The sequence below is a fragment of the Rhinopithecus roxellana genome, chromosome 12 (assembly GCF_007565055.1).
Source record: "Rhinopithecus roxellana isolate Shanxi Qingling chromosome 12, ASM756505v1, whole genome shotgun sequence".
NCBI lineage: Eukaryota > Metazoa > Chordata > Mammalia > Primates > Cercopithecidae > Rhinopithecus > Rhinopithecus roxellana.
This window is the reverse complement of record NC_044560.1, coordinates 109024763-109050049: the sequence shown is the minus strand read 5'-3', so window position 1 is coordinate 109050049 and position 25287 is coordinate 109024763. Positions and strand designations below refer to the sequence as shown.

The following is a 25287-nucleotide window of genomic DNA, read 5'->3' as shown; positions in this document are numbered from 1 at the left end:
CTCCCAAGTACCTGGGATTACAGGCGCTCACGACCATGCCCGACTAATTTTTCGTATTTTTGGTAGAGAAGGGGTTTTGCCAAGTTGGCCACGCTGGTCTTGAACTCCTGACCTCAAGTACTCCACCCACCTTCGCTTCCCGAAGCGCTGGGATTACAGGCGTGAGCTACCGCACCCAGCCTCTTAGTCTGATTTCTCCTGTTATGGCCTTACTCTGACATTGAGGCACCCTGGCCATCTCAAGCAGGGTCAATCCACTGTGGTGGGCCTTGAACCACAACCTGTCTGCCCCAAAACAGCATGGCTGCTGCAGTCTCCAGGCCATCAGTTCCTTAGCCTCACAGTTACTGCATTCTGATGAGTTTCTTGGGGGTCTTGCATAGACAGTGAGTTGACTTGGCAGATGCTTCTAAGGGAGGGTGCACGTAGATTTGGGAGCTCAGTGCCCTCCTCTCCTATTTTGTCAAGTCCCAGCTGCCTGGCTGAACCTCTGTGAACTTGGCCCAGTGGAAGTCAGTCCCGCCTGATAGTCTCTTCCCCATGCTAAATGGCAAAACATCCTCAAGGAAAAGGCAAGTTAAGCACGAAACACACCCGTAAGTGTTCTCTTAACGGATCACACCCCCTCAAACCTCATCAAAGCTGGCCGCGCTCTGGTGCCTTTCCTAAGTTTTTGCCTATTGTCCAGCCTTTATATAACCAGTTTGTGCCATGTGAGTCCAAAATGGGCTTTTTGTAGCCAATACTAGAAATCTATAGTTGCAGTATCTGGGGTATCTATGAAATATACTAATTAGAGGTAAGAAGTTCTTTTAATCCTAAATCATTTCTTCCAGGGTCAGTTTTTCTATTTATCTTCTGGTCTGCTTTTCCTCAAATATCTGGGTATCCTTAGTTGGTTAAACTGAAACCATTAAAAAGCAGACTCAAATCCTGTGGGTCAGTCACAGACCCTCTGAGTTACCAGGCCAAGTTTGCCTTCAGGCTGAGATGCTTCTAAAAGACACAAGCAGGTCTGAACACAAGCTGGTTTGCCTAGGCACCCCCCAGGCCCAGCTCCCAGGCATCCTGAGTGCCAACAAGGAGGCCAACTGTTCTGTCCCGAGCTCTGCCTCTGGCCTCCCACCCTCGCTCTCCTGGAGCTGCAGCCTTGACCCTCTAGGGTTCTGCAAGGCTGACTGGCTTCCTTCTCTGCACTCACCAGACTGAAGTGTTCTCACCACCGATGGCTTTCATCTTTTGTCCAGGAATTTGCTTGAAATCTCAATTGCTGGTAGGACTTCTTCTGTTTCTGCTCGTTACACCTGTCACTACTATGATGTGAGTCCACCCTTCCTGCTCTGCCCCATCTCACCCGTGCCCAGTGCGTTTCTTCTGCCTTTCCTCACCATGTATGCCGCTCTCCCGTGCAGATGGCAGCTTTCCTTGCATATTCAAAACTGCAGCTTCCCTGGAGTAATCATGTCCCCTCCTAATTAATTCCCAGCCCCCTACCAAGACAGGGGTATGGTCAGCCCTGAGGAATGTATGCCAGAGATGAAAAAGGAAAAAGAGGGTGAAAAACCAGGGGAGACAAGGAGCCCTAGAGAGGCCTCCTCCCCCACCTTCAACAGCTCTGGCTACTGGGCAGGGCCAGCCTCACGTCCTAACCCTCACGTTGTAACTACTCCCTGGAAACCAAACCAAGCAGGGCTAGCAAAAGTCAGGGACAACCTTCTGGGGAGGACAGCAGTGAGGAAGAAACCGAGGTGCCCACCATCAACAGGAAATTAATTTTATTTTTAAATCCAAGGGGCCAGAAGAAATCAGACACCTACCCTTGGAGGACAAACTCAGGTGGCCAAGGTTGGGGGAGGGGATGACAGCAAGGGGGTGGGCAGGAACGCGTCCAAACACAGCTGGTGGAGAGAACCTCTTCACTCCGGTGCAGCCTCCATCAAATACCCATTCTCCGGAGCCAGGTAGCCATCGCCGCCCTCAGACTCCATGTACATGTCTCGGCTGTCGTTGCCCAGACCCTCCAGCCCGTTGTCCTGGCCGCCGCCCCCACCTCGGGCCTCATCCCTGCCCCGCTCACTGCCCCGCTCTCCCCGTTTGTGCTCGCGGTCACGGTCGCGGTCACGATCCCGGTCTCGGCGCCGCTCGCGCTCACTCCGGTGGCTCCGCCGTCGCTCCCGGTCACGATCCCGGCCCTTTTCCTCTGGACCGTCAGGGCCGTCAGGCCCGAGCTCCCCTGGAGGCCCATCATCAGGGGGCGCATCACCCGCCTCGGAGGGCTCCGCCATGTCGCCACCGCCCCCACGCAGCTCCTCCTTGCGCTCCCGCTCCCGCCGGGCCCGCTCCCGGCTCCGGCTGCTTCGCCGCTTCCGGTCCCGGTCCTTGTCCTTGCTCCGCTCCCTGGAGCGCCTCCGCTCCTCCTTGTCGCGACTCCGTGAGCGCCTCCGCCGGTCCCGAGAGCGGGAGCGTCGCCGTTCTCGCTCCTTGTCTCGCTCCCGGCTCCGCTCTCTGCGCTCCCGCTCACGGTCCCGGTCCCGGTCCCTGTGCGGAAGCGGCGAGGGGCCGGGCCTGGATGAGGTGGGCAGACCTGTGTGGCCGGGCTCCCCCCGTGACCGCCCCGACCCAGGACACCGGTCGCCCAATCTTACCTCTCATCATAGCGGGAGGTGTCATCGCGGCCTGAATGCCGGATGTTCACATCAGCCCCTCCTCTTCTGGTACCGCCGAGGCCTCCTCCTGAGCAGGGCAGACACACAAGAGGGTCAGTAGGGGCAGGGGCAGGGCCCGGAGGAGCAGAAATGAGCCGGCTCCAAATGCAGAAAGGCAGCCCCTGGCTTAGTGTTCACAGGGTTGGGTCCCCCTCTGCAGTTCATCCCACGCACTCCCATCACAAGACAGCCACATCTTCCTTAAGTAACTCACACAAAGCATTCGCTAGGAAACAGCCGTTACTGGAACCCACATTTGACCCCAAAGTGCATCATATTAACCACAGCGCACTTCACAGCCTCCAATCATCCTCATCCTCACACAAGCCCGAAGCTAAAGATCTTTCCACCCAAAAATGTGATCGGCTTAGAAGCCTCTGGTGGCGTCCCCCAGCCTGAGGTCCAAACTCCTTGTCAACTGGTGGTAGCAGCAGCAAGAGTGGGCCCCGCTAGCGTCTGAGCCGCAGCCCCTGGCTGCGCGTCCTAGGCTTTCCCAGTGTCCCCGCGCTCACCTTCCTGCCAGTGTCTGCGCATTCTCCTTGCCCTGGACTGGTCTCCCCTTCCTTCTCTGGCGAACTCCCACTCACCCTTAAGGCTAGCCCGAACATCCCTTCCTCCGGAAGCCTCTCCTCACAGTCCTACGTACTCACAGTTGCAGAAACGCTTCCTTTCCCCGGAGTTTCAGGTTTGCTACCTGTCTGAGTCGACCCCTACCTGCCTCTCCCACCAGACTGCAAGGCACCGGGACTGTGGGCGCACTCGGCTCTTGCTCACGGTACCAGCAGGTGGCGCTGCAGCTGGTATAGAAAGGTGGATGTGTGTGTGTCAAGCGAACAGATGAACAGCCCCAAGGAACCTCATGGTTATGATGGAGAAACAATCTCAGATCAAGTCACTGGCCCACAGTGACTCAGCAAGGAAGGTGCAGAACTGGGCTGTCACTGCCGTCTGCTGCAGAACCTGCCTTCTCAAGTGCTCCTCTATCCCACTGCCTGGAAAAGCTTCCGTGAGGCAGGGCTGAGTTCTGTATAGAAAAAAGGCTGCAGGGAGATACTCTTTTTTTTTTTTTTCTTTTTTTTTTTTGAGACGGAGTCTTGCTCTGTCGCCCGGGCTGGAGTGCAGTGGCTGGATCTCTGCTCACTGCAAGCTCCGCCTCCAGGTTCACGCCATTCTCCTGCCTCAGCCTCCGGAGTAGCTGGGACTATAGGCGCCCGCCACCTCGCCCGGCTAGTTTTTTTGCATTTTTAGTAGAGATGGGGTTTCACCGTGTTAGCCAGGATGGTCTCGATCTCCTGACCTCGTGATCCGCCCGTCTCGGCCTCCCAAAGTGCTGGGATTACAGGCTTGAGCCACCGTGCCCAGCCAGGGAGATATTCTTATAGGAAGCCGGCAGCAGACCAGGCACCTGCCATATCACAGGCACAGGGCAGCTAGACTAGCCTTTACTATTTTCAAGTCATGACCCAGCAATGAGTCACATCATCAGTCTGATGGGTTGCAACCAACATCTTAAAAAACAAAACAGCAGAATATAAAATACAACTATATACTTACTACACAGAAAAAACTGTTTCCTCAAACTTTAGGTTGTAGTATTTCTGCAGGTGCACCAAGTCAAGATGTTGTTGGCTAACACCAACAAAATGTTTGAATGGCAATTGAACTAGAAGAGTCTGAGATTCTGGAAAGGCTGAGATTCCAGAATTCTCCTGCCCCAACAGGAAACAGCAGAGCTGTAAGAACCCACTCCACCCCGGAGAGACCAGAGTAAGGTAAGAACATGCCTGGTAAACTCAGAGGCTCAGCAGCTTAGAGTGTGATCTCCCTAGCACAGGCGAATCCAGAGCGAGGACACAGGGCTGGGAGGCAGGACAGGAGTCCCAAGTGGCTACTACTGCCTGGGTGTCTGCCCAGGGATCATCATCTTCTCTGACAACTGTCACTCAGCTTTGCAGGATTCAGTCGTCAATAAGCATGCCTGAGTAGCAGGACCCCAGGCCCAACACTGAGTCAATCAGATGTGCCCAGCCCGAAACAAGAGACCCATCCAGGACTGAGTGTAAAGCCGGGGCCTGTGGCATGCCTGCGCTGGGCCAGTGCAAAGAGGCATGGGACAGACCCAGCTGCATGGAGGCTAAGGAGGCAGAAGCAAGCTGTGGGCCGTCACACATCACAGGTGAGTCATCCCAGCTTTTTTTTTTTTTCTGAGACAGTCTTCCTCTGTCACCCAGGCTGGATGGAATGCAGTGACTCGATCTCGGCTCACTGCAACCTCCACCTGCTGCGTAGATGAGATTACAGGTGCCCGCCACCACGGCTACCTAATTTTTGTATTTTTAGTAGAGACGGGGTTTCAACATCTTGGCCAGGTTGGTCTCGAACTCCTGACCTCGTGATCCACCCGCCTGGGCCTCCCAAAGTGCTGGGATTACAGGCGTGAACCACTGTGCCTGACCTGGCTGCCCCAGCTCTTAACAGCTTCAGCTACCAGGTCCTCTTAGATCCATGGGCATCACATACCTCTGAACTCCAAAGGATGCCCATAATTCTCTATCAACAGAATTATGTTTCTTTTTTTATGTTTTTATGTTTCAGGAAGCTCAAGTTTATTTCTGATACCTGCAGCCAAACTGACCTTGCCTGAGACCGCGAACGACAATGAGGAGACTGAATGCAGGAGGCTCAGAGGGCAGAGGCTGCCTCTGTGTTGCTCTTGACTAGAAGCCTGGCACACGGCTGGTGATCAAATAGGTACTTGCTGAATCAGTAAAAGAACGAACAAGAGCAAGAACAAGCAGCAGAAGCAGATGAGCAAGTGACATTTACAACTCCAGAATACGCCACTGCCAAGCTGGGCACCCAGTACACTGAGCGCAGCAAACTCAGGTTATTTCCACTAAGAGGAGGACAATGAGGCAGGAAGAGGGACCCCCAGCAAGCAAGTGGGGACGCCAGCATGTGGGCTCAGGCCTCTCCAGGCTGGTGCCCCTGCTCCTCACAGTAACCCAGAACGAGGAGACAGGCGGCTGTCAGAAATGTGATGGCCACGAAACAGAGAAGCTGGAGATGAGGACGCGATGGGAGACGTGAGCCAGCAGGAGACAGAGAAGCAGAAAGCAGCAAAGAAGGGAGAACAAGGCCACCAGGTCCAGGGTCCCTGAGAGCCCGTCGAGGGCAGGACGTGCTCACCTAGCCGCCGGGGCCTCCAGCCCTTCACGGTTCGGCCCCTCTCCACGTCCACAAGGACCCTCCTGCCATCAATCTTCTTGCCGTCTGCGTGTTTGTAAGCGGCTGTAACAGATGTGGGGAGGGGGAGGGGAGGAGTCCCCAGAGGGTCCTCTAGTCAGGACAGGCCCGGCTCTACAGAATCCCCGCCCCGTGTCCCCATCATCACCCACACGCACACGCCCAACAGACAGCCAGGCAACTGACAGCCAGACCAACCCTCTCCCAAACCGGCGAAGGGCCTGCTCCATCTCAGCCTCTGCTTCCTCTCAGCACCCCAACCACTCCTGGTCGAGGGAGATGTTCACCCTCACCCGCCACCCCCTGGGATCCCCGTCCTTCCTCTCCCACATGATGGAACAGCCCCCTCCCGCCAGGGCGGCCAAAATCGCTGCAAAGAAACTGAAGGTTAACTCCACGCTGGACTCTGCTGTGGGGGAGGGGGCTCCTCCACAACCCCAAGCATGCACCCTGAGACACAAGCCAGGGCAGGAGGCCCAGCTGGGACGCTCCGCACCCCAGACCACACCGGTTTTTCTGTTTTTGTTTTTTTTTGGAGGGGGGTGAGTGTGGGGGGAACAGACATCAGAACAGAAAATGAACCAGAAGGGGGTGGGAGAAATCTTCAGGAAATGGCAGGGAGCAGAGAGGCGGGTTATACACTCCCAGGGGGCCTGGCAGGGCCCCTGCAGCAGGGGAGAGGGGCAGTGGAGGAAGCATGGGGTGCCGTGCGGTGCTACTGAAAATCCCTGCCTTACCTGAGATGACTGACTCTGCCTCCCCCCAGCCCCGCCCCATCTCGCCCTCCACACCCCTGGCTCAACGAGCGCTGGGAGCGCACCCCAGCCTGAGCCTGCCAGGAAAGGGGAGTTGTAGAGGGGAGACGGGAGAGAGGCTCACTGCTGCTCTCGGGTAGTGCACAGCAGAAGGCAAGCCTGAAGCCCTGGCCTGTGATCACGTGGGGCTATCAGGAAGGCCAAAAAGTCCCTGTTCCCCCACCCAGCCCTGGCCTAGGGGGCTGTCCTCAACCAACCGTAATACCCTGCCCCGCCCCAGCCCGCTCCCCCCCAAATAACAACCAGAGGAAGAGAAAAAGGTGCCATTTACCGATGCCGGCCTTGCGGGTGTCCAAACCGAGCGGGATGGGGGGGGCTCGGCAACTCCTGGGGGCCTGGCGAGGAGGCGGGCTTCCCGGGGGGGGACACGGGACCGCTTACCTGGAGCCCCCAAGCTTACCTGAGCACGCGCACAGACCCCACACCCACCACCATGGGGTCAGCTAAAGCTACAGGGAGGGGAAGTTGGGGGTTCTAGGGAGTCAGGAGAGGGAGAGGAACCACATCTCCTGTACCACCTGGAGACAGGCAGAGGACGTGGTGGACCCCAAAGAAATCTCAAGGAGGCCTTAGAGTCGGGGAGACGAGGATTATCATCCAAGCTGGGCACTGGAAAGCCCTGGACTATCTCGTGTGAATTTACAAAGAAGGCTGGGGAGGCCTCAAAAACCTGTCCAACCTCACCAGTCCCCAAGTCACACTAAACTAGGCACACAGCCCACCCCCCGCGACTTCTCCACCTCCAACTCCATGCTCCCTCCCACCAGCTGCGTCTGCAGAGGCTGGCACACAGGGGTCCAGGAGACGGTGCTGCCCGTGCTCTAAGGAGGGGCCACTTGGCCCCTGAACCCACAGGAGGGGAGTGGGGAAAGGCATTTAAGGACCAGGATCAAAGTCAAGCGAAGGAACCCCGCTCGGGTTCAGAGTCCCAAACCCCAAAAGAGGCCCATCCCGGGAGGAACAGCAAAGAAAACATGTGATTGTGTTCGTCTAGGCCTCTCTCTCTCTTTCCCTCTCTCAAGTCTCTAGACAGTGGAAGGTTCTTTAGTAAAAACCTACTGACACCTTCAGCTGCTGGCAGCCTACCCCTTGGTCCCTCCCACACCCCAAGCCCCAATTCCATGCACTTTGGGGAGCTCCTGACCACCTCTGGAGAGCGGCTGGACACCACAGCCAGCCCCCTCGGGAGGCCTCAACCACAGGAAGGAAGACAGGAAGGGCGCAGAGCACCCCAAAACTAGCAGCCAAAAAGACTCTCCAGGGCCAGCACAGTAGCAGCCCCACAGAAAGCACGGGGGCAGGGAGGGAAGGCTGAAGGGTTCCAGTGGAGCCCTGGCCTGGTGCCCCGCCCTCGGTGTTCCCGCCACCTCGCCGCTGACATCGCAAAGCCGGGTCATCAGAGGCTGGGTGGAACCCAAGCGGAGAGGCCACCGCCTTTCCTACCGGGTTCATCCTTCCCCTCCTGGGATCAGCAAGATTCTCGGAGAGCATACGGATCGGGGCAGGAGGGACAAAGGGCACCCAAACAAGGAAAGGGCCATGGGTGCGGGGAGGCTGCGGGGGCGACTGGGGCGGGAGGAGGGGCGCCTCGCTGCTCCTGAGCTGCCTGGCTAAGCTGGGCTGGTGTGCGGTGCTGAGTGATCTTACCCATGATACAAACCCTTATACCAACCATACACTGAGGTGTTGTAAGGGGAGCGTAAGCATCAGCTGCAAGCCAGCTGCGTGGTGGCTGCAGTGACAATAAGAACAATCAATTAATACGGCGGCCCCTGGACACGCCGCAGCCCTGCCCACCCTCCCCCACCCATCCCTGCCCATGTGGACGCCGCGGCAGCCTCAAAGGGGGCTTTGGAACTGTAGGGGCAGGCGCTCAACATGCCTACCACTGAGGAACAGGGTGGGGGGCCAGGGTTGGGGAGGCAGAGGGTCGGGTGGCCCAGCCCCAGTTCTACTGGGGGGGAAGAGACGACAGGTTCAAAGGCCAGTCCTCATTGCAACCTGGCCACCCCCAACTTCGGTGGGGGGAATAATGGGGAAAGACTCCCCCAAAATCCGACCCCTTCCCCCACCTCCAACTGGCCCCAGCCCCCCACCCAGTTCCCTCTTTGCCCCTGAGGTTCAACGTGTGACACTTACCTCCCCAGGTTCACACACACACACACGTTGTGGGGGATTTGGTTTTTTTTAAAAATCACATATATAAAAAAAAAAAAGATACATCAGAAACAGAGGGAGGAGGAAAAGAGACATCGCTAATGTCAGGTGTGGCAGGGTGGGGGAGGGGACAGACTGGGAGGGGCTGGGGCAGCAGAGAAGTGAGAGCGGGTCAGAGGGCAAGGCTCGGCGGGAGGTACTCACAGTGCATGTCTCGCTCATGTTCGTACTCAATGAAGGCATAGCCGCGGGGCTTTCCTGACCGCTTACTGTAGACCATGTGTATCTGTGGGGCGCATGGGGACAGGGGTGAGTCCCGCCACAGAGCAGCTCCACCCCACCAACCCCACAACAGCCTGCGCACCAGGCCCTGGGCCAGGTGAGGTCTCAGACGCTCTCTGTCCTTCAAGAGCCCTGAGTGACTTATGTTCTAATTGTAGGACCAGAGGGCACACAGAGGGCACAGAGCCGGCTTCCTGGAGAAAATGATACTTAAGACCTAAAGAAAGAAGAGAGATGAAGGAGGACAGTGAGGAGTCAGCCTGTCAGGAGGAAAAGCAGTAACTCCAGAGGTCCAATGGCCTGGTGGCAGGAGGGCAGGAGGCTGGGGATGCACTTCAGCAGAGCTGGCTCACGTACTGATGACAGAGAGCCCCAGGAGATGAGGCCACAAAGGTGAGCAGGCCCAGGGTCAAGCGCCCCAGCGCCAGGCCGAGAAGCATGGTCGCTGAGGAGCTGGGAAGGGTGTTGAGCAACGAAGGGCCAATGTGAGTGGTCTATGTGGAGTCAGAAGGACACAAATGGACTTAGGGAAACAGGAGGGAGTTGTGAATGCCAATGGGACAGGGGAAATTTTTTTTTTTGGAGGTGGAGTCTCGCTCTGTCGCCCAGGCTGGAGTGCAATGGCGCGATCTCAGCTCGCTGCAACCTCCACCTCCCAGGTTCAAGCGATTCTCCTGCCTCAGCCTCCTGAGTAGCTGGGATTACAGGCGCCCGCCACCACACCTGGGTTTTTTGTATCTTTAGTAGAGACGAGGTTTCACCATGTTGGCCAGGCTGCTCTTGAAATCCTGACCTCATGATCCCCCTCCTCGGCCTCCCAAAGTGCTGGGACTACAGGCGTGAGCCACCGCACCTGGCCAGGGACAGCGGAGTTCTAAGAGAAAAAGCAAGGACATGTGCACATCCAGGGAGGCTTGAGAGAATGTGGCATGCTGAGGGATGGGTCCCATTCCGAGGATGGCAGCAAGAGAAGGGGGGTGGGGGGTGGGGTGGAGGTCCACGAGGCCACACAGCTTGGGGAAGAGTCCTGTAAGGTCAGATGGTCACAGCTGGACCTGTCCTAACATGCTAGTGACCCATGGGACGCTGACCGCTGAGGAGATGGGGTCAGCTCTGGATGTCAGAAAGACCCCTCGGGGACCATGTAAGGGAGAACAATGGGCAAGGAAGGGCTGTTGAGACAGAGGTGGCCAGAATGAACCAAGGAAGATTTCTGGGAGGTGACAGCATTTGAGCTGGTCCCTCAAGGATGGCTAGTTCTCCATTCACATCACTACCAGTCGGCGACCAACCGCTATCATGGATGAACCTGGGACCCCACAGCCTCCAAAACACAACCGAGATTCCTGACTCGAATGGGATCAGAGGGACAAGGGTGGGGCCAAGGTTATCACTGGACTGCGCAGGGCAGAGCACCATGTGTATACACATATATACACAGGCATACACAGATATATGCAAACACACACACAGACACGAGACACCACAATTGGCCAGTATTTTGTATTTTTATAGAGACGGGGTTTCGCCATATTGGCCAGGCTGGTCTTGACTCCTGACTACAGCTGATCTGCCTGTCTCGCCCTCCCAATGTGTTGGGATTACAGGCGTGAGCCACCACGCCCGGCCTACAATACTTTTTTTTTTTTTTAGACGGAGTCTTACTCTGTTGTCCAGGCTGGAGTACAGTGGCACGATCTCAGCTCACTGCAACTTCCGCTTCCCGGGTTCAAGCAATTCTCCTGCCTCAACCTCCTGAGTAGCTGAGATTACAGGCGCCCGCTATCATGCCCAGCTAATTTTTGTACTTTTTAAAGTAGAAACCAGGTTTTACCACGTTGGTCAGACTGGTCTTGAACTCCTGACCTCAGGTGATCTGCCCATCTTGGCCTCCCAAAGTGTTGGGATTACAGGCATGAGCCACCACGCCTGGCCCAACAATATTTTTTTTTCCTTTTTGTGGAGAACAGGGTCTCACTATATTGCCCAGGCAGGTCTCGAACTCCTAGGTTTAAGCTATCCTCCCGCCTCTGCCTCCTTAAGAGCTGAGATTACAGGTGTGAGCCACTGCACCCGGCCTGACATGTGTAAGTATTTTAAAAAGATGTATCAAAAACAGAGTAGGGAGGAGAAGAGACATGGCTAACACGAGTTTGTGTGCAGGTGGCCTCGAGCCCTCACTACTGCTCAAGGAAGGCGTATGTCTCCCATGTTAAAGGAAATCAGGCACAGCACTTAAGTGACTTAAAAGAAGACTGGTAAAACAAAGCCTTCCTCTAAAACAAGACTCAGCATACGTATTCTGCCAAGACGCAAAGAGTATATATTTCCAGCTTTGACGGCCACATACTCTTGCAACAACCCAACCCTGCCTTACAACAGTAGCAGCCAAAGACAATGTGTAAACAAACAGACCTGCCTGGCTGAGCAGCAGGAAGACTTTATTTACAAGCAATAAGTCTGCAGTTTGCCAACCCCTGCTCTCAATCAACCACCAGCAGTCATTACTTCTCATTTTACTTCTGCTACCCAAGGTCTGCTGCATGGAAATACAGTCAGGATGCATAAACCCAGGCCCTGAAATGGTGTGAGCCATGCTCAGGGCTGGGACCTCTCTCCCTCCCTTTTAGGACATGGCCCCTCCTCCATGCACCCTCAATTCAAACACCCTGACCCCACTCCACTTACTCTTTTGATGGGTCCGTACACCTCAAACTCTCTCCGGAGCTTGGATTCTGTTGTGTCATAGTTCTACAAGGAGATGGGTATGACATTAAATGGGAGAACAGAGCTGTCCCACAGCCCCTGGAACATTCCCCAGTACCTAGCCTATTTGCCCTTTGGGCCAGACCCAGGCTCTCAGCAGCATGGGGTTCCAGGAGCTGGGAGCTGGGGACTTACCACTCTCGCCACGAAGAGAGTCTTGAAGGCATCACCCTGAGCATTGGGATCATTGTGAGGGTCCCCTGTGCAGGAGGAAGGGAATTTTGTAAGCTGAAGGTGTCCATGGTCTCACGTAGCAAAACAAATACGATGGGCAGAGGCCAAGAAGAAAACGGTGGCACTGGGAAAGGCCCCTAGCTGGAGGAACATGGGTGGTGACCTGGCAACCTCAGGCACGCCCCTCTCTGAACCTGTTTCTCTGAGGCACAGTGGGTTTTATCAGAGTGGCTGAGAGATAATCCAGGCTGCTGAGGGGAGGAGGTAAGGCTGACTTCAAGCTGACAGGATGTGGCAGGCCCAACTGCCATTTCAGACCTACATAAACCCTTAGGGCCTCATCGCTCCCAGATGCAAGGTGATCCAAACAGTAACAGCCCAACTGGGACTCCCTGGAAATGCAGCTGATGCCCCCAGGACGCATCAAAAGAGTAAGTGGAGTGGGTCAGGGTGTTTGAACTGGGGGTACATGGAGGAGGGGGTCGTATCCTCAGAGGGAGGGAGAGGTCCCTCCTGTAGGCAGGGCCACCCTGCCACCCACTGGACACAGACTGCAACTACAGCCCACGGGAAAACCTGAGACCAAGTGACCCCAAGGCTATGAATGAGAGCCAGAAGAGCAAAGGCTAAGTAAGCTCTGCTTTCCGGTCTCTGCCCTGTGTCTCTAAAAGGAACCCAGAACTGCCGAGCATCAGATTAGATCCTCACTCCAGTCTCGCTGTGAGGCAAACTGTCCTACCTGGTGACTAAGGAATAACAATCTCCAAAGAAAAGAGCCAGGAATCTCCTGAGAAACCAATTCCATAGTGATCCTGCTGGGTCAGGCCTGGGAATAAGTCCTTTTCACCAAATATGGCGGCCCCAGCACATAACGACCCTGACTCCTGCCGGGGCCTTAAGGACACTGCCGGTTCTTCCATGGCATAGGGCTCCCCTCAGAAGCCCTGTCACATTCTGGGAGAGTATGAGAAAAGGAGTAACATTAACCCAGAGGTTGCAATTTTTTGAACTGCAGACGTGTGAAAAATCAGACCCTGGCGATGACCCTGAGCAGGATATAAATAACTCCCACATGCTTAGCATTCCAGTAATGGAACACTAGGCATATAATTTACTGAGCACATACTATGGCCCAGACACAGTGCTGGATACTGATATTTGTTTATTACTATTTTGCCAATGGAAGCAAAACAGAACTCGAGACACAGAAAAAGGGAGGTGTCAAAGTGGCAAAGGGCCAAGGCAGACTTCACCTCTCACCCCGCACTCGAACTACCAGGCTCCTTCCCCGAACCCCAGGGTGCTACCTTTTCAGGAAGACAGTGTGGGTGTTGCCAGAAGCTAGAGAAATAAAGTATCAGATTTTTTTTTGAGACAGAGTGTCACTCTTGTTGCTCAAGCTGGAGTGCAATGGATGGTGCGATCTTGGCTCACTGCAACCTCTGCCTCCCGGGTTCAAGCAATTCTCCTGCCTCAGCCTCCCAAGTAGCTGGGATTACAGAGGCACACCACCACGCCCAGCTAATCTTTTGTACTTTTAGTAGAGATGGGGTTTCACTATGTTGGCCAGGCTGGTCTCGAACTCCTGACCTCAGGTGATCCACCTGCCTCAGCCTCCCAAAGTGCTGCCATTACAGGCGTGAGCCACCGTGCCTTGGCCTAAGGGATGTTTTAGAAAGCAGAAGCTTGAGCCACAATTTAAGGGAATTGCTATCTAGGACGAATGGAAACGTCTGAAAACAACTCCATCTCGGTGTTCTCCCCACCCAATCCTCAAAGTTGCTTGCCAGGCTGGGCTCGGTGGATCACACCTGTAATCCCAGCAATTTGGGAGGCTAAGGCGGACGGATCACCTGAGGTCAGAAGTCAGAGATCAGCCTGGCCAACATGGCAAAACCCCATCTCTACTAAAAATACAAAATTATCAGGGTGTGGAGGTGTGTGCCTACAGTCCCAGCTACTCAGGAGGCTGATGCAGGGGAGAATCACTTGAACCTGGGAGGCGGAGGTTGCAGTGAGCCAAGATGGTGCCACTGCACTCTAGCCGGGGCAATAAAGCGAGACTCTGTCTCAAAAAAAACAAAAAGTTCCTTGCCATACCACATCCCTGAGCATTGTAATTTTCTATGGCCAGGTCTCTCAATTTGCACTGGCTTTTTTTTTTTTTTTTCCTGCACCAGCTAACTCTCATTCATTCAAAAGGTAATTCTTTTTTTTTGCCGATGTTTGTGCTTTTGTAAATAGGTAACTCTTAAGCGTCTACTATGTGCCTGGAAATGCTGTAGTTGTTGGAGATTTGGCAGTAAATAAGACAAAAAAGGTTGGCCGGGTGCGATGTCTCATGCCTGTAATCTCAGCACTTTGGGAGGCCAACGCGGGTGGATCATGAGATCAGGAGATCCAGACCATCCTGGCGAACACTGTGAAACCTCGTCTCTAATAAAAATACAAAAAAATTAGCCGGGCGTGGCGGCAGGCGCCTGTGGTCCCAGCTACTCGGGAGGCTGAGGCAGGAGAATGGCATGAACCCGGGGGGCGGAGCTTGCAGTGAGCAGAGATCGTGTCACTTCACTCACTCCAGCCTGGGCAACAGAGCGAGACTCCATTTCAAAAAAAAAAAAGGTGCTGGGCGCAGTGGCTCACAGCTGTAATCCCAGCATTTTGGGAGGCCGAGGCAGGTGGATCACTTGCGACCAGGAGTTCGAGACCAGCCTGACCAACATAGCAAAACATCGTCTCTACTAAAAATACACAAAAAAATTAGCTGGCCATGGTCCAGCTACTCAGGAGGCTAAGGTAAGAGAATCGCTTGAACCAGGGAGGTGACGAAGATTGTAGTAAGCCGAGATCGCGCCACTGTAGTTCATCCCGGGCAACAGAGTGAGACTGTCTCAAAAAAAAAAAGAAAGACAGACAAAAAAGGTGTCTACCCTCGTGGGGTTCATATGCTAATGGAAGAAGTAAATAAGGAGATCATATGATCACATCAGATGACCAGAGATAGAAACAGGTGACTTTATAAGGCAGGTTAGGAAAGACCTCATAAGATGCTAATATTTAATGAGAAGCTGAAGGTTGTCACAGCAGCAAGGAAACACACCCAGCAACACCAGACAGCAGGCATTCTAACAGTTACTGTGGAACACTAACACTACAGTGGGACCAATGAATGCTGTAGGGTTGGGGAGTGGACGAAGGCCAAACAACAGCTGAGCTTCCTGAAGGACAGCCATAAGGAAACCACCCCAGCACACCGCCTGAGTTTCCTGGAGTGCTTGCTTACCTGGGGTGGGGGGGGGCCACAAACGTGACTAAAGGGAAAAGAAAATGCAGCAAAGCAATGGTACCCAATTGCTGAAGACAGAGAGCACGAAAGCTCAAAGAAGGTAGTACAGACCCAATGCCAGGCAGTGCCCCACCAGTCAGTGTATGTGTGCAGAGAGCCCTGCCAGCACCTCTCCCTTAGGAAATCATTGGTTAGGGGCTCATCTTAACCCAGAGCAGCCCAGAGCAGAAACTCAAAGGAACTGGGCCGTGGAGTCGGGAATTAGGCTTTGAGGTGCTCGAGGTCCCATCTCCGAACTCTCACTCTTTGTAAGCGTGCTTGCCTCAATAAGCCTCCATTTCCTTATCTTAAAAATGGGAGTCGCAACCCCTGCTGCACTTGGAAGCTGTGAGAAGTCAGTAACACGAAGTACAAGTGCTCAGCAAGGAGGCACGGTCCCCTTGACGGGAGCTGTTCATTGTGATAAGGCACAGCAAGCTTCTATAGTTACGAGTGGAGGCTCTCAAGGGCGCAGAAACCCCTACTGAACTTGATCCGTTCTTTTATTTCTTTTCTTTTATGGAGAAGTTCAAGCACTTAATGGAAGTAGAGAACAGTACAATGAACTCCCATGAGCCCGCTTCCATTATCAACATGCGGCCAGAGTTGTTTCATCCCTATCCTCCCACAGCCCACTGCATTTGGTTTTTTTTTTTTTTTTTTGAGACGGAGTCTCGCTCTGTCACCCAGGCTGGAGTACAGTGGCATGACCTCAGCTCACCCCAACTTCTGCATCCCGAGTTCAAGCGATTCTCCTGCCTCAGCCTCCCAAGTAGTTGGGATTACAGGCTCTTGCCACCACACCTGGATAATTTTTATATTTTCACTTGAGACAGGGTTTCACCATATTCACCGCTCAAACTCCTGAGCAGCCTGGATCACTCAAGTGATCCTCCCACCTCAGCCTCCCAGAGTGCTGGGATTACAGGCGTAAGCCACTGTGACCAGCTGGATTATTTTAAATGAAATTCCAGATAGCACACCACTTTGGTCTCTAATAGAGACTTTTAAACATCATAACCACAGTGCCACTATTACATCTTAAAGAGCTAATATTTACTAATTCCTTAACCTCATCTATGATCCAGTGTCCAAATTCCTCAATTGGAATTTTTTTGTTTTTTTTTTTGAGATGGACTTTTGCTCTTATTGCCCAGGCTGGAGTGTAATGGCGCGATCTCGGCTCACTGCAACCTTCGCCTCCCATGTTCAAGCAATTCTCATGCCTCAGCCTCCCGAGTAGCTGGGATTACAGGAGCCCACAACAACGCCTGCCTAGTTTGTTTTTTTTATATATATATTTTTAGTAGAGACAGGGTTTCACCATGTTGGCCAGGCTGGTCTCAAACCCCTAACCTCAGGTCATCTGCCCACCTTGGCCTCCCAAAGGTGCTGCGATTATAGGCGTGAGCTTCCGTCCCCAGCCTGGAACTTTTTTTTTTTCTTTGAGATGCAGTCTTGCTGTCACCCAGGCTGGAGTGCAATGGCGTGATCTCGGCTCACTGCAACCTCCGCCTCCCAGGTTCAAGCGATTGTCCTGCCTCAGCCTCCTAGGTAGCTGGGATTACAGGTGCCTGCCACCACGTCCAGCTAATTTTTGTATTCTTACAAAAGAATTACACCAGGGTTTCACCGTGGTGGCCAGGTTGGTCTTGAACTCCCGATCTCAGGTGACCCATCTGTCTTGCAGGATTACAGGTGTAAGCCACTACACCCGGGCGGAACTGTTTTTAAAAAGCATTTGTGGCCGGGTGTGGTGGCTCACGCCTGTAATCCCAGCACTTTGGGAGGCTGAGGCGGGCGGATCACCTGAGGTCAGGAGTTCAAAAACAGCCTGACCAACATGGAGAAATCCCATCTCTACTAAAAATACAAAATTAGCCAGGCATGGTGGCGCATGCCTGTAGTCCCAGCTACTCAGGAGGCAGGAGAATCGCTTCCACCCGGGAGGCAGAGGTTGCATGCAGTGAGCCAAGATCGCACCATTACATTCCAGCCTGGGCAATAAGAGCAAATTTCCATCTCCAAAAAAAAAAAAAAAAAAAAAAAAAAGAACATTTTTGGCTGGGTGTGGTGGCTCACACCTGTAATCCCAGCCCTTTGGGAGGCTGAGGCAGGAGGATCACTTGAGCCCAAGAATTCAAGACCAGCCTGGGCACCATAGTGAGATCCCATCTCAGTTTTAAAGTTTTTCTAGAAAAGAAAAAAAAAAAAAGACCCACAGTGGATTTTGGTTGGTTAAGACATGGATAAACTAGGCTGGGTGCAATGGCTCACGCCTGTAATCTCAGCACTTTGGGAGGTTGAAGCAGGTGGATCACGAGGTTAGAAGTTCGAGACCAGCCTGGTCAATATGGTGAAACTCCATCTCTACTAAAATTACAAAAATTAGCCGGGCATGGTGGCGCACACCTGTAGTCCCAGCTGCTCAGGAGGCTGAGGCAGGACAATCGCTTGAACCCGGGAGGCGGAGGGTGCAGTGAGCTAAGATTGCACCACTGCACTCCAGCCTGGCGACAAAGCGAGGCTCCCTCTCAAAAAAAAGAGACGTAGGTAAACTAGTTATAACAGACTGTGACTGCGCTGTCCAGGCAAGAGGTGACCTGGGTGGTGGTGATGGACATGAAAAGAAGAGTCAGGTTTGTGACTTAGAAAGTAACACAAATAGGTCTTGTTGAGAGACTGAGCAAAGGGTTAGAAAAGGTGTTAGAAACAAATTGCATGGCAAAAAATGAGGTCATGACCAGCACAGTTGAATGTCTACGTCCCAGAGAAAACACCCAAAGGAAACCAGGTTGGGGGCGAGGGAAAAGCCCTGTGGTTTGGACACTGATTCTGAGATGCCTCTGAGGCATCTGAGGAAAGACATGAAGGCAGCGTTCCGACAGCCAGTGTCCAAAGAGCGCACCGCCAGATGCCTCTGTCACACTTCTGCGTAAGCACCCTGAGGAAACCCTGCACTCCAGGATTTGGAGGAAAGGGATTCATCGAAGTTCACAGGCATAGGAGGAAAACCTGTCTTCTCACTAGAGTCATGTCATGTTCTGAGAAGTGAGTTGTTTGACGGTGATATCGATATGCAAACATGAGACGGCACTTCCACGAGCCTAGATGGTATACCTCACAACACTCCTGGACTAGAGGTGCGTCCCACTGCTCCGAGGCCAAGCATGTTACTACACCAAATACTACAGCAACCCTAACACAATACTAAGTATTTGTGCATCTAAACGTATCTAAGCATAGAAAGTGTACAATAAAAATATGGTATAATCTTTTTTTTTTTAGATGGATTTTCGCTCTTGTTGCCCAGGCTGGGTTGCAGAGAGCGGATGCGATCTCAGCTCACTGCAGCCTCCGCCTTCCAGAGATTCTCCTGCCTTAGTCTCCCGAGTAGCTGAGATTACAGAGGCCTGCCACCATGCCCAGCTAATTTTTGTACTTTCAGTAGAGACAGGATTTCGCCATGTTGGCCAGGCTGGTCTTGAACTCCTGACCTCATGATCCACCCGACTCGGTCTCCCAAAGTACTGGGATTATAGACGTGAGCCACTGCACCCGGGAAAATATGGTATAATCTTATAGGATCACCATCACATCCACAGTCCCCTGCTGACTGAAACACTGTTATGCTGCGTGTGACTGTACAGTTTTCACCCTCACAATAAAGAGCCACTGGAGATTGACATCTGATCCTCTTATGAGTTTGCTTAATGGCAACAATATACCTGTCTTGTACTCCAATTCCTCCTCTATGTGGAGGGGATGGAACAACCTCAGCCGAGGAGCTAAGGTTAGAGCCAGGACAGACCCACTCGCCCACAACTCATCGCCTCAGCCTGTGACACCCAGCTAGGTTGTGGGAGTCCCTTAACTGTCCTCCCCTGCAGGAGGAGCCCAAGGTACCGGGGTCTCCCTTCCTGCCAATTTTTACCCTATGTTCTGCTGCTGAAAAGCCTAAACCAAAAACAGTGCTTGCCAAGTGGCAGGGGCTAAATAAATAAACTAACAACCCTGCTCCCTGCAAAACAGGCTTTGGGTGACAGCAAGGCCCTGGGTATGACCTGGGAAGAACACAGAGGGTTTGAGGGAGGAGAGAGCCATATGGTGGATGAGAGACTTACACATTTTAAGCTCCGTCTCCACTTCTTGCTGTCGCCGCTCAATCTTTTCCCGTCTCTGTCAGGAGAAAGGGGAGGTAGAGAAGTAAATGCAGATAGAAGTGTCAAGGACCATCTGCAGACAGTGGCAAAACAGGGGGTCAGGAAGCAACAATGACATACTTTCCTCTCCATGCGCTCCTCTCGGGTTTCTGCACGAGTTGGAGGCGGGGCATCTCGAGGGTCCTGGGAACAAGAAGAGAGGTGACAGGGTGGGAAGGACTAGGGGAAATGGCAAGGGTCACTCACCAAAGAAATAAGCAGGTCAACCCTCCCACCCCCACCCCCTACAAAAATAAACATCCACTCACCCTTCCCCTGTCACAGTGCAGGGAGGGGAGTGGCACAGATCAAAGCATGGTCTGCGGCCACGCACAGTGGCTTTCCACTTGTAATCCCAGCACTTTGGGAGGACGACACAGGAAGAATGCTTGAGCCTAGGGGTTTCAGACTAGCCTGGGACACAGTGAAACACCATCTCTACAAAAAATTTAAAAATGAGCCAGGCGTAATGGCACACACCTATAGTCCCAGCTACTAGGGAGGCTGAGGGGGGGAAGGATCTTTTGGGCACCAGATGTTAAGGCTGCCGTGAGCCATGATTGTGACACTGCACTCCAGCCTGGGTGACAGAACAAGACCCTGTCTCAAAAACTAAGCATGGTCCACGGACCAGTACTATCCAAACTGTTGCTGGACTGTGATGAGTACAGGTAAGTACAGAAACCATGAGTAAGTGTTTAGAAACTTCTACAATAATTTCACAGTTTGATGTCCACTGACTCTAATACAAATTCGGTCTTTTATTCTGCAGATCTTTTTTTTTTTTTTTTTTTTTTTTTTTGAGACAAAGTTGTGCTCTGCCGCCCAGACTGGAGTGCAATGGCGCGATCTGAGTTCATGCAACCTCTGCTTCCCAGGTTCAAGCGATTCTAAGTCCCGCTTTCCCCCGTGTTCCTGTGTCTCTAAAACGAACCCAGGAACTGACTAGAATCCTTCAAGCGGTTCTCCTGCCTAAGCCTTCTGAATACCTCGGATTACACGCACATGATAGCATGTTGGCTAGTTTTTGCATTTTTAGTAGAGATGGGGTTTCACCATGTTGGCCTGGCTGGTCTCGAACTCCTGTCTGAGGTCCTCAAGAAGTATTTCCATCATATTTACCAAAAGCAAACAGATTGGGAATAGTATCTGTCCTTCACCTAAGACAGTTTAAAAAGCACTGGTATGGGTGACATCTAGCTTAAGAATATAGTATTTAGGAAACACATTGCTTCTCACAGCTCCAAGTATCACTCGCACTGAACAAACTGCCAGAGGACGTGATGGGAATGGAGTGATGACAAGGCCCTGCTGATGAGTGCCAGTGAAGAGGACCAGGCCTGAAGCAACATGAGCTGACAGAACAGGGCTCCAAAGCCCACAACTGCACACTCTCTGAGGGCCAAGGCAGTTCTTTAAGGTCTCACCAACCACACATTAAATAGTAACTGGCTGGTGGGGTGCGGTGGCTCATGCCTGTAATCCCAGTACTTTGGGAGGCCGAGGCAGGCAGATCACAAGGTCAGGAGTTTGAGACCATCCCGACCAACATGGTGAAACCCCGTCTTTACAAAAAATACAAAAATTAGCCAGGCATGGTAGCACATGCCTGTAATCCCAGCTACCCAGGAGGCTGACGCAGGAGAATCCCTGGAACCCAGGAGGCGGAGGTTGCAGTGAGCCAAGATCGCGCCACTGCACTACACCCTGGGCAACAGAGTGATACTCCGTCTCAAAAGAAAAAAAAAAAGTACCTGGCTACCAGGCATGGTGGCTCACACCTGTAATCCCAGCACTCTGGGAGGCCAAGGCGGGTGGATCACCTGAGACTAGGGGTTCGAAACCAGCCTGGCCAAAATGGTGAAACCCCATCTCTACTAAAAATACAAAACTAGCCAGGCGTGGTGGCGCATGCCTGTAATCCCAGCTACTTGAGAGGCTGAGGCGGGAGAACTGCTTGAACTAGAAGTTGCAGTGAGCTAAAATCATGCCACTGCACTCGAGCCTGGGCAACAGAGCAAAACTGTCTCATAAATAAATAAATAGATAGTAACTGAGACCAAGCACGGTGGCTCACGCCTGTAATCCCAGCACTTTGGGAGGCCGAGGTGGGCGGATCACAAAGTCAGGAGATCCAGACCATCCTGGCTAACATGGTGAAACCCCGTCTCTACTAAAAATACAAAAAAATTAGCCGGGCGTGGTGGCGGGCACCTGTAGTCCCAGCTACTCGGGAGGCTGAGGCAGGAGAATGGCGTGAACCCGGGAGGCGGAGCTTGCAGTGAGCTGAGATGGCGCCACTGCACTCCAGCCTGGACGACAGAGCGAGACTCCCTCTCAAAAATAAATAAATAAATAAATAAACAAACAAACAAATAGTAACTGGCACATGACCTGCATCATCAAAGGGCACCTACCACGGCCTGTGCCCGTTAAGTTAATTTAACTGGCCAGTAACATTTCTCAAATGCAGGTTCACCAAGGGTGGCAAATCCCACTGAAGATACACTTTTCTGTTATCTACAAACTTCTGCTGTGCAACTCCCTCGCCTCCAGCTGCCCTTCCCTACCCGATGCCAGAATGTTCTTGTAACTTCTGGCTGTGTGCCAGTTTTTCTCAGGTGTGCTCTGATGCACCTAAGAGATGACCTTTGTCATCCCATTTCACAAATAAAAACAAAGAGGTCCAGGAGCCTAAGTCATTCATTCCTATTTACCCCGAAGGTGCAGAGCTAAAATTCCCATCTGCAGCTTTAAGCCCTCCAACACTCAATACTGAGTGCTAAGTCTTTATGAACATCATCTTATTAACAATAAAAATGGTAAACAGAGTAACAAAGGCTGACATGTGCTGACTGCTTTGGTGCCAAGTCCCCTGATACACACTTTGCCATTTAATTCTCCAGCATTATGAGGGTGCTACCACTATCCCCTTACTAAAGATAAAGAAACCAATGCATGAAGAGGATACAACATTTGTCCAAAGTCAGAGCTGATAAATGGTGCGGGTTAAGTGCAAATCCTCAACCACTACTCAATGAATTTTCACAAAAATTCTACAAAAGGGGTACTATCAAACCCCACTTTTTTTTGAGACAGTCTTCTTCTGTTGCCCAGGCTGGAGGGCAGCGGCACGATCTCAGCTCATTGCAACCTCCACCTCCTGGGTTCAAGTGATTCTCGTGCCTCAGCCTCCCAAGTAGCTGGAATTACAGGCATCATCATGCCCGGCTAAATTTTGTTACTTTTAGTAGAGACGGGGTTTCACCATGTTGGTCAGGCTGGTCTTGAACTCTTCACCTCAGGTGATCCGCCTGCCTCAGCCTCCCAAAGCACTGGGATTACAGGCGTGAGCCACCGCATTGGACCACAACCCCACTTTTAAAAAAAATTTTTTTTTTTTGAGAGACAAAGTCCTACTCTGTCACCCAGGCCGGAGTATAGCGGCACAATCACAGAGCACTCCAGTCTCCAACTCCTGGGCTCAAGCAATCCTCCCACCTCAGCCTCCTGAGTAGCTAGGACTACTGCCGCACTTGACCACACCCGACATCCGGCTGCAACCCCATTTAAAACAGCGAAACTGAGGATCACAAACATTAAGCCCCTCATTTAAATCACACAGCTAGCAAAATGGTCAGAGGCTGGACTCGCAAATCCAACCCCTTGCTCCCCAGAACCCAAACCATTCCTGGCCTGCTCAGTGAACTCACCTCAAACTCTCGAATGTACGGCGCAATGCCACAATAAGGTTGATTGTGGTGTTTTTCATGTGGCAGTTTCTCCAGGGGTGGCAGGTATGGGATAGGGTCACGGGGGGCAAAGAGGGCCAGAAGGTTGGGCGGCAGGAACTGGGTCATCTTGCCAAGTCTGAGAGCAGAAGCAGGACAGCCTTAGGTTAGATCGGGTCTGCAGAGAAAGCCCCTATTACTCCTTGCCTCTCAAAATAAGAAAGGAAGGAAAAAAGTCTCGGAATTAAAACAGGCTTTGTAAGGGCAGAGAACGGTCCTGTGTTACGGAGAAAAGGGTAAAAGTCTTGTTGGGCGTGGAGGTGAAAGGCCGGTAAAGGAAACAAAAATAAAGGCTGAAAAAGGGTTCCTGAGTAGTGAAGTCTCAGAGTCCTGAGACACGAGCTGTGGGGCGGAGAGGTTCCCTGGGAATTTCTGGGGTAATCAAGGACCCGAGGAGCGAGGCCCAGAGCAGTTGTGGCTGCTCGTCCCGTACCGCGGAGAGCAAATTACTAGACGCAGTTTGCAAAGGCCTGGAGGTCGGAAGTCTCCGAGCAAAGAAAGAGAAACATAAGGAGCGAAGCCCCAAAACCAAGTGCTTGTGGGTAACAGACCTGGACCCCGAAAAGGCGAAAGGAATTATGGGTAAGGGTCCAGGACAACATAGAAAAACGAAAAAGAAAAAAAGCCACACACCGCAAGGGCCTGTGGGTAGGGAATCGCGAGGGCGATGTGGGAAGCGGGCGTGGGTGCCCAGAGAACTCAGGGTCCGGGAACGGGATGCAGAAGTGACCTGTGGCGGGGACGTGGGAAGGGGGCCTGGCCGCGGGGAAGAGGCCCGGGCCCACCGCTGGGGCTTCTGGGTAGCGGCCCCGCTCCCCGTCGGGCCACTCAGTCACACTCACTCGCCGCGCAGCGCCCTCCTAGCGCTGGTGTCTGTCTGGAGGCTCGCGGCGGCTGCGGCGGCCCCTCAGCAACAACAGCTCCTGCTTCGGCTTCCACTCTGGGGGAGTCTGCGTCCGTCTGATTCCGTCGCCCGCGCAGCGAGCGCACCAGGCCGCTGCTCAAGAACCCGCGCGGCCTCGGCTAGCGACTGGAGCAGGGGGTGGGTCCCGGCCGCAAATCCCTCCGCCGTCTGCACTACGCACGCGCCGCGCGAGGCCAAGAACAACCCACACGCTAGGACCAGGCGCCGCCGCGGCCACAGCGCACGCGCGAGGTCACTACCCCGCCTTCAGGGACCTTGAGTACTTCAACCGCCGGGAGCTGGCGTCTGCACTGCGCGCGCGCGCTTAGCCCCAAGCCGCCCCTCCACCTCGCTTTCCGCTCCAAACCGCCTATGTCCGCGAGGCTCTCCCGGATGCTCCGCCCCTTTCCAATCACACTTCCCGGATCTTGAGCGCATGCGTTCTGCGTAGAGACTTATAATGTACCTCTCCGCCGACTAGCAAAGAGTCCCTAAGTGAATAGCCTGATTGCGTTGATGTCTAATCTATTCAATCGATAACTGTTTATCGAGCATCTCGTGTGTGCTAGGCACTGTCTGGGCTTTGGGGCTACAGCACGTGATTAAAGCAAAGTCTTCTCCTGCTAGGGCTTACACTGTACTGGGAGAGACAATAAAAGCATTTAACTGAGTAAAGATAATTTGAGGCCGGGCGCGGTGGATCACGCATGTAAGCCCAGAATTTTGGGAAGCTGAGGCGGTCGGATCACCTGAGGTCAGGAGTGCGAGACCAACCTGACCAACATGGTGAAAGCCTGTCTCTACTAAAAATACAAAAATTATCCGGGCGTGGCGGTGCGCGCCTGTAATCCCGGTTACTCCGGAGGCTGACGCAGGAGAATCGCTTGAACTCGGGAGGCGGAGTTTGCAGTGAGCCGAGG

At 53.1% G+C, this 25287-nt stretch overlaps 1 protein-coding gene across 2 annotated transcripts; it reads right to left on the bottom strand.

Annotated features, from left to right (window-relative positions):
• Window positions 1-1751: 1751 nt before the first annotated feature.
• Window positions 1752-24756, bottom strand: SNRNP70 (small nuclear ribonucleoprotein U1 subunit 70). Of its 2 annotated transcripts, none has more exons than XM_010369438.2 (10): window positions 24306-24756; window positions 23386-23542; window positions 19754-19816; window positions 19595-19649; window positions 12107-12171; window positions 11894-11956; window positions 9128-9209; window positions 5895-5996; window positions 2646-2733; window positions 1752-2565 (listed from the first exon to the last, which is right to left on the bottom strand). In XM_010369438.2, the coding sequence occupies exons 2-10, from the start codon at window positions 23530-23532 to the stop codon at window positions 1917-1919; spliced, it is 1314 nt and encodes a 437-aa protein (XP_010367740.1). In that variant the 5' UTR covers window positions 23533-23542; window positions 24306-24756; the 3' UTR covers window positions 1752-1916. The 2 variants fall into 2 exon arrangements, with proteins under 2 accessions (XP_010367740.1, XP_010367741.1); XM_010369439.2 differs by having other exon boundaries at window positions 1752-2538.
• Window positions 24757-25287: the final 531 nt, after the last annotated feature.